Consider the following 8,507-nt stretch of genomic DNA (forward strand, 5'->3'; position numbering starts at 1 on the left):
ATAGTAATGTTTGGACTTGGGTACTGTTTCACCCACTTAGGCAGTCAACATTAGAATGCCGATAACTTTTACAAGATAGCTAAAATGGGTAGGTTTGCAGTGTTTTTATAATACTTTACTTCAACTGAAGGTGGTAAACACGAAGGTGGTATATCACCATTGTCAAAACAGTCATTTGATAAGTCCTGCCCATTTCAGTCACACACACACACAACCCGAATGGTGACTAATTAGCCGAAGTTTGAGTAGAGTAAACTGGGTGTTAGTCATCAGCTACGATATCGAGGGCGGCTTAAAACCCCAAGACGAACTACAGCGACCGAAAGTTCTTCCATTCGGTGCGTAGTCTCCGAATTTTTCCCATAATAACAACTGGTGCTACGATGCTCTCAACTAGGTAGTCGGTAAGGCTAAATGGCTTTGTGATTGAAAAAGACGACAATCGAAGAAAAATGCTAGATTTGCTAATCTTCCGTTACTTTGTGATCGTAGCAGTACGAATTTCGCTGCCCGACCAGAAAATGAATTATAAAAATAAACTTAATTGATCTTGTAGCGTTGAGGGTTTAAATGAGCATTGACGTTCGGGTCTATTGCTGCTAATGCAAAGAAATACCCAGATATTGGCGGAAATTGTGATCAGCGTTCGAGATCTAATTTGTGGAACTTTGGGCAAAGTTATTGACTAATCAACAAGAATATTAATGGCAGGGTTGCAGAGCAAGGTAAATATGTCATGATTTTCAGCATTGTTTTCATTAGCCATAACGAATAGCATGCATCTTGGTCAGTGCCGATCATGCGCTTGGATATCCGGATATTTCACCAGCTCAAATCCCCGCTTATTGTAAGTGTAGTGAATGATTATCAAATTAATTCATTTTTCAGGCACATAGGTGTTCGATGATGAAAATAAGTAAAAGGAATCGAAGGCGGAAGTATGCGCATCCGGAATCTAAGATGATGTTACTTGGAATACAAGTCAACTTCATGCAACCATCAAATTCGCGTTTTATCGCCACCAATTTCTAAAATGTATTGATGTATCCCCACGGTTCCATGGCTTTTCCAATCACCTACCTGCTAAATATTTTTTTATCGAGATGAGGTTAAAACCTCCCCCCCCCCCCCACCTTCGTCCTTTTATCACTATGATATAATATGGAGTTATGGCCATTGCACTTTTCAGACTTAGTTCTTAGGATTTTTTTTCGTTTTGCTTTGACTCGATCTTCAACCCTACGACTATCTTTTGGCCCAAATTACCATAATTTCTGCTTGCCTTCCTCTGAGTAATAGCAGTCGGCAAGAGAGTTGATCATCAGACAGGGCACTACAGAAAAGATTTTGAATAGTTTTTTCTCCTTATTTACTATCAGTTAGCAAATTGAAAAATAGCACACCTTTAATATTCACCCATACCATTGAAGCAGTCCAAGTGACTGACAATAATGAAGTATTAAGGTGAATAATAATGCGAATAGGGACTACAAGGACATATAAATTTACAATGATTGCATTCATGCCTTCTGAGTGCTTCCATCTTGTTATTGATGACCCCAGCGCACACCCACAACCAGGACTAAGATCCTGATTAAAAACGGTATACCTCTCGCGACAAGGCGCTTGCCATGCTGTGTGTGTAGGAAAAATTAGCAATAATTTTAAAATTAACGACAATTTGCATATTTACTGGGGCGCGAAATTCGATCAAATAGCTGGGGGAGGGAGTTCCTGAAGAAATAGGAATCGACAAACGGTGGTGTAATACGATGGTGGTTTATCCCTCGGTATTGGTTGGGCCCCACTTTTGAACTTTTGAATTTACCTTCTTGTACCTCGCTGAGTGGGCTGGCCTTTGGGCCATGCTAGTAACTCAAACACCTTCGCTGTACTGAATATACATATTCTGCCCGAGTATTGTGTCTTCTTTCGGCTTCAGGGTTGTCTCAAAACGCTAAAACAAGTTTGTCTTTTTTGTGCCTAACCTGACCCGGATTCAAATTATGAGCTAATTAGTGGTATTCCTAAATATGTGTCATGGATTCAAACTAAAAAACTAATCTTTAACACAATATTCGTTTTAGGATAATTTAAAATGAAAGAGCTTAAATTGCTTTGCACTTTGTTGAACAAAATTAATATTGGTAATAATTTTCCGCCACCCTCAAAGTCATTCCGTGTTATAAAATACATGAGCTGGAGGCGCGCTTTATGTCTGGGAATGATTTTAAGATGACTTCGGTAGGCGAGGCTGAGCTGCCTACTGCCTCGGACAGCGATGTGAGGGATGAGTCTGCCGAAGATGTCGAAGTCGATGTCCCTCAGAGTAAGGACTTCAGTTTGGTCAAACAATGCAAAAGTAAATGGCAAATATCTCTTTTTTATATTTAGTAGACAATGCACATCTTAAAATCCTCGTGCCTTCGGTGGCTGCAGGAGCGATTATTGGTAAAAATGGAGAAGCTATCACTAATATACAAAATTGCACTGGTGCTAAAGTCAAGATGTCCAAAGCTAACGATTTTTATCCAGGTTTTACTTTATGATGTGTAATTTTCTCAGGAACAAATGAACGAGTTTGCTTAATTATTGGAACCACGGCCGCTATTACTGAAGTCTATGATTACATTTCTGAAAAAATATATGAGAAACCTGAAACGGCTTCTCGTATGGTCGCAGATGGCCGAGTTCCCTATGAACGTCACAAGCAAGTAAGGGATTTTACTTTTTGTTCAGTATATTTCCATGGTCATTGTTTCCAGCTGAATGTGTTCTATTTATCATATGGGTGCTATCATTCACTCCTACATTTCGTTTAATTGAGGTGATATGGCTGTATAAAGCATTTGAAATGATGTTGTTTTTTCTTCTGCTGCTAGGTAAAAATATTAGTGCCCAATAGCACTGCTGGAATGATCATTGGTAAAGGTGGAAGTTTTATAAAAGAAATCAAGAGCAAGACTGGTGCTTTCATTCAAGTTTCTCAGAAATCAAGAGAAATGAGCCTTGCTGAACGGTGCATTACTGTTGGAGGTGAGTCATTTTGAAATCAAGATAAGTTGTCTCAATCTTTGGTTACGAACTTTGAGGCAACTTTAAAATTGATTGTAGGTGGTTTTTAATTTCAGTACCTATAATTTGGAGGCGTATTTTCTGGAATTATATTGTGCATTGAATTTTGTAGAAGTCTCAAGTATTTATTCTGCAATATACTCTTCCCATTTCTGGTGTACTTATTAACTGGTAATAGTTAAATTTTTGGCACACTTGTGATATTTTTTTGCATTGGAAAACGAATTGGAGTCGTATTCACAGAATACTGCGGTCATGTCGCCCGGCTGTCATATTGCACGTTCTATTTTCGTTATCATTATTTTTGTGTCTAAATTATGGAACTATTATCAAAAAATTTACAATTTGTAGCCTAATTTGTGTACCATGTGAATCGTTAAGGATTCCATCATTTGTCAAGTTACCTGTCAAATAAATGGGTAATTCAGGTATTTTTAAAGGAATGTTTTCAGGCCAAGTAATCGAACTCATTGACATTCGGTGTGTCTCTTTTAAGTGTGAATTGGCGTATTATCCCTAGTGTAACCCCTCGTACTGCTGTATTTGCTGCAAATCCTTGTATTGATAAAGGCTGTGCTATCTTAATCGTTCAACTCTAGGCTCTGTGGTTCCAAAAATACATGGCCTCACGTCAATGGCGCCTTTCTGAGGTGAATTTCAGAGGGGTGATGAAGTCGAAGTAGCATTTATGGACTACTTATATATGGGGACAAAACTGCCATAAGTAACGGATTATTTATTTAAAAATGATTACTCGTAACTGCTTTTTAGACGAAGTAACTCAATCAGTTTAACATTTTCTCGATTTTTTTAAAGCGGGAAACCTGAAACCTAGTCATAAACACGTAGTCTTCACACAGTACCACAGTCTTTATTTGGGACACGTGTTTTCGCTGTAGTATGGATATTACTGATATGTAATTGGTCTACTGAAGTGCAAAAATGTGGTCTAAGCAAATACTTTCTGTTTATCATTGTTCCGTTGATAATTTCTTAGGTGAGTTGAATCAAACTCGCGAAACGATGCGGCTTCTACTCACGAAGATTGCTGAAGACCCTTTGTCATCGAGTTGTCCCAATATTTCCTACATAGACGTCACTGGTCCTGTGGCCAGCGCCTACCCCACAGGTTCCCCTTACGCCCTCTTTAGCGCGCCTCCCACTGGTCCACCTCACCACCACCCTTCCACCACTTCGGGTCTGTCCTCTTGCTCTCCCCCAGGCAGGTGTTTTATGCATCCACTCCAGCAGCAGCATCATCATCACAGTGGAGGCGGCGCTGCTAGTTGTGGTGGTCCCTTATCCTCCCCCACGGCAGTTAATGGGAGAGTGGAGGCAAGTGCTGCTGTCAGCCGTCGTGTGCTAAATGGGCGTGGAACAGCACCCCAGAGCCTTCTCGGTGCAGCCTCGCTGCCTCATGGCGGAGGCGCGGGTGGAGCCAGTCTTTGGTCGTCACCTACGTCTCCGCCCTTCCCCATCAGCCTAGACGCTGTGCGAGGCCTTCTTCATTCGACTGGCTTCACCGAGGAAGCGATGGAGGAAATCACTCGCGCCATGCGTGTGCTAAATGCTTATGGGCTTCTCTCGCTAACAAGCTTGGCATCTTGGGTTAGGTTCGGGGGTGGTGGCTGTGGGGGAAATGGATCGAGGCCTGGAGTGTCACCACAGCTAACAACAGTCTCACCTCCAACGCAGCCATTTCAAGAAGCAACCGCCTCTTCATCCCCATTTGGATCTCCCGCCTTTCAATCCGCGCCTCCACCAGCCTCACAGCAACAGCCAAAGCAGCAACAGCAGCCTTCTTCGCCGGTCGATACCTACTACCGGCCTCAGGATAATGGAAGTGGGCCAAGTGCTACAACCAATACAGATAATAGCTCCCGATAGAGCAGAAAGTCTACAATCGAAGTCCCCCATTTCCCACCCCCCCTTCAAATACCCTTAGTCTTTCTGTTAAGACGATTAAGCTGCACTCCATTCATTTCTGTCATCACTATTGTCATGCGTAGCAGCCGACCTGTGATATCACACCCGACGCCTTATCGCGCTTTTCTCTCGCCGAACATCCCACCGATCCTGGCGTTATTTTGGCTAAATTATTGTGACCGTGATTTTACCGTGCCATTTGAATCCTCTCTTCCCGTCAATTTATTTTATCATTGTTTCTTTCACCATTAGAGAGGATCGTTCAGAGTAAAATAGACGAACTTTCTCCTTTGCACATTTATTCTCGTCCCTATCATAGTTTCCTTTTGCTCTATTTTAATCTCACTTCATTATTCGCTCTCCATGTTATTATTTGAGAATAAAAACACACTGCTTGAATTGTCAGTCTCATAGTGGATGTTGCCGTGTAGACGCTTGTATCAATGGGATTTGCTCTGGTTGTGTGAATGTGATAGCCAATCCTAGCCGCACACGGATTGTGTTCTGACGTTTCCTGCCTTTTCTTAAAATCGTAATATTTAAGGCCAGTTCCCCAAGTCATCTGTTATTTGTTACCACATAGACGCATCGGTTGTCAGTATTGCATCCTCACTTGATTGATTACCATAGTCTAGCAAAAATATGCATGACACCTCCAGTGGTTTTTGGAGTTACTGAGTGGCTAATAGTTTTAAATCTTGGAATGGTCGGCCGCAGATTATATCGAGTCACTACCTGAGCAAATGGATTTGTCCGGCGAGCCACTCCAAATGGTCAACCGAGCTCAGAGGAGCGCAAAAAACCATCGACTGTAGGGAATCTACTGTACCCTATACAAATTGGGTCAATTCAACCAAGAATAGGTAAATAACACACACCAATTTAAATGTTGTGAAAGCTCCATAAAAGTGAACGTTTTTCTGCTGATGCTTGAGACTATCTTATCCCAAACCACCTAGATACGCTTTCAAGTAATCAGCTTCACTTCTTTTTGAACTTGTCAGACCGAGGTGGCACTATATACACACAGGATATTATTTTTTTGTTTTTGCATCCTCCTCATCTTGTTTATGGTCATTTTTGTTAGCATCAAGATATCGACGAATGGTCTTATTGCCACTGAGAATAGCATCAAAACAGACTATGAATCATCAGGTTAGAGAGTTCACACAAAGTTTGGTCTGTGTACCCTGTTACACAAATGTTTCACCTTTAAATGTGAATTGTGTCTTGAAGAAGCTATGGGGCGTTTCTAAATTGCGATTCAGGCTACATTAGAAGGATTTAGATAATTCGTTTCTGGCATATATTCCCACTGATGAAAATACGTTCCTTTAGAAAGGTTTGTCATATGGCGATGTCAATCACTGACATAAATCTTGTTCACTCTGGACCTCCAACTGTTTAAAAAGGAAAGATGTTTAAGATGAGTTCCCGAATGTTGGCAGACATGTCATTGACTTGATGGTCTACTTTTATGGTGTTGCTCACTTAACCATGAAGTTAACGCTAACACTCAGAACACCTCAATATGGTTGTATCTTTAGCCACAGACGAGTTCACAACGCGAACGACCAGCACATCATACCTTGCCGCGTTTTCGCCACCAATCGATGTGCTGGCATTGCTGCTGGTGCTGCCATACCCAAAGTACGGTGCACGCCCGTGTGATTGCACGCAAGTGCTTGCATCTTGACCAATGGTCTCCCGGTCTCGTCAAGCGGCCAATAAGGTCCCACGGTCGAATGGACGCGCGGTCTGCATCTTCGTGCGTGTGTGCGCGCTGTGGCATTAGGAGTGCTTGCGCCAGAGGTGAGCGCGGGAGAGTACTTGGACCAACTAGTTTCTCGTTATTAACAAGCCAAATTTGACCTATTTTGACTGTCTATCCAACAGGATAGCCTGTATCGACCAGATGCAAGTTTGGACCCAAATAAGGTGGAGAAGTCTTCAACATATAAAAAGCCTTCTCGACCAACTGAAATGTGGAGGCAAGTATAAACTGAAAATTGTATATGATGGGATTTCATAATTAAATAATCAGAACATCTACAATCGCTAGGTTATTACCCCAAAACTTATGATGAGAAACACGATTGTAGAAAGGTCTCGAACGATCATTCTATTCTTTTAGTTGTTGATGTGCTGTGAGACTGCTACGGAACGCAGGTAAGACGTGTGTTAGACTTCCCACATCTCGATCACACTAATTCACTGATTCTCTGAGTTGTTTTGGCATTTTCCTCGAAAGGGTTGCCATTTATTATTCCATTCTACCCAAGTTTCTGTTGATATTTTTTGATAAAGGGTAGAACATACTGCATGGATGAGCGACGATTTCCTTCAACAAAATCTAGATTTCATGATTTAGACCCAATGTGCAACCCAAAACATGTCGATTGTAAAGCTCCACCGGGGAGTGCGAGTTTTAATAACATATGCTTATTTTAATCCAACGGGTATGGAAGGCCTTACTGGTTTGGCGCACTCCCAAAGGGGACTAGTTTTACCAGCACAGAGTCGGAGAGCTTCCCTGTCCCCAAATATTCGGAGGCGATCTCTGTTAGCCCGGAGGTCAGTCTTTGAGTTGGTTGCATGATGATGTAACTGGTTCCGTTAGATAAGGCGCCAAGTGGGCATTTGGGGATTTCAAAGCAGAAAGACGTAGTGAAATCCCTTCAGAGTTCCGTATTTAATAGTTGGCCTAGAATCATGAAGTTAAGTACTTTAAAGAGAAGAGATTTGGTATTTTAATTAGGCTATTTGGAAAATAAATGAATTATTAACGCCGCACTATGCCACAGTTTATGGTAGAATCACTTTGAAAATCGACATTTTGGAATAGTTTATTCCAAAACCCATTTGAAAACGCATATTTATGCGCTTGAAAAATACTGGAATTGTCCTACAGGAGAGTGCGAAACCACGATCCCCGTTTGGACCTGTTTGTAAGTCACTATTTTAAATGGAAATGATAACTCAGAAAATACGAATGTGAATATGAAACGGCACCTTAATAATGGTGGACATACGCCACTTCCACTAAATAAATCTACTCCTCGTTCATGTAGGCTTTTGCTTATGCTCATAAGGAGATGAGGATAGCAGCACTAATCATGAATTGTTAGGATAAATAGTGCAACTCAAAATTTGGAGGCAGAGAATCACGCAAACGTGAAAGTAAATTAATACATTGTAGGCTATTCGTCATGGAAAAATCCGAAAGTGCAAGGATGGTTTTCAGTTCATTTGTTGAAGAAAAGTGCAACAGGATGCCTTATACGGTAAAAGCTGATTTACTTAATATTATTCATCTGAACCGTCTTTATTGTTTTTACGGCCACACTTTGTAATGAAAATGCGCTACAGTTTTTAACATTGCGAGTGGGCACCCAAACCATCGACGTATCAAAGTTGATAAAAGCACATACCATGGCCTATTGTTTAGCCATGTGTACCCATGCAGGAGAGTTACCGTCTGAACGTATTCCTTTGGTGTTACGTCA

At 41.4% G+C, this 8,507-nt stretch overlaps 1 protein-coding gene across 1 annotated transcript; it reads left to right on the forward strand. All coding sequences in view use genetic code 11, as the record gives it.

Annotated features, from left to right (window-relative positions):
• Positions 1 to 2,235: 2,235 nt before the first annotated feature.
• Positions 2,236 to 6,672, forward strand: EGR_01464 (RNA-binding protein Nova-1; the record flags this gene model as incomplete). Its single annotated transcript, XM_024490713.1, has 7 exons — positions 2,236 to 2,329; positions 2,398 to 2,535; positions 2,566 to 2,714; positions 2,883 to 3,036; positions 4,073 to 4,918; positions 5,719 to 5,812; positions 6,549 to 6,672. 7 exons carry the CDS (start codon positions 2,236 to 2,238, stop codon positions 6,670 to 6,672), a joined length of 1,599 nt encoding a protein of 532 aa, XP_024355037.1.
• Between the last annotated feature and the right edge of the window lie 1,835 nt (positions 6,673 to 8,507).

This window comes from Echinococcus granulosus (assembly GCF_000524195.1).
Source record: "Echinococcus granulosus chromosome Unknown EG_S00005, whole genome shotgun sequence".
Classification (NCBI taxonomy): domain Eukaryota; kingdom Metazoa; phylum Platyhelminthes; class Cestoda; order Cyclophyllidea; family Taeniidae; genus Echinococcus; species Echinococcus granulosus.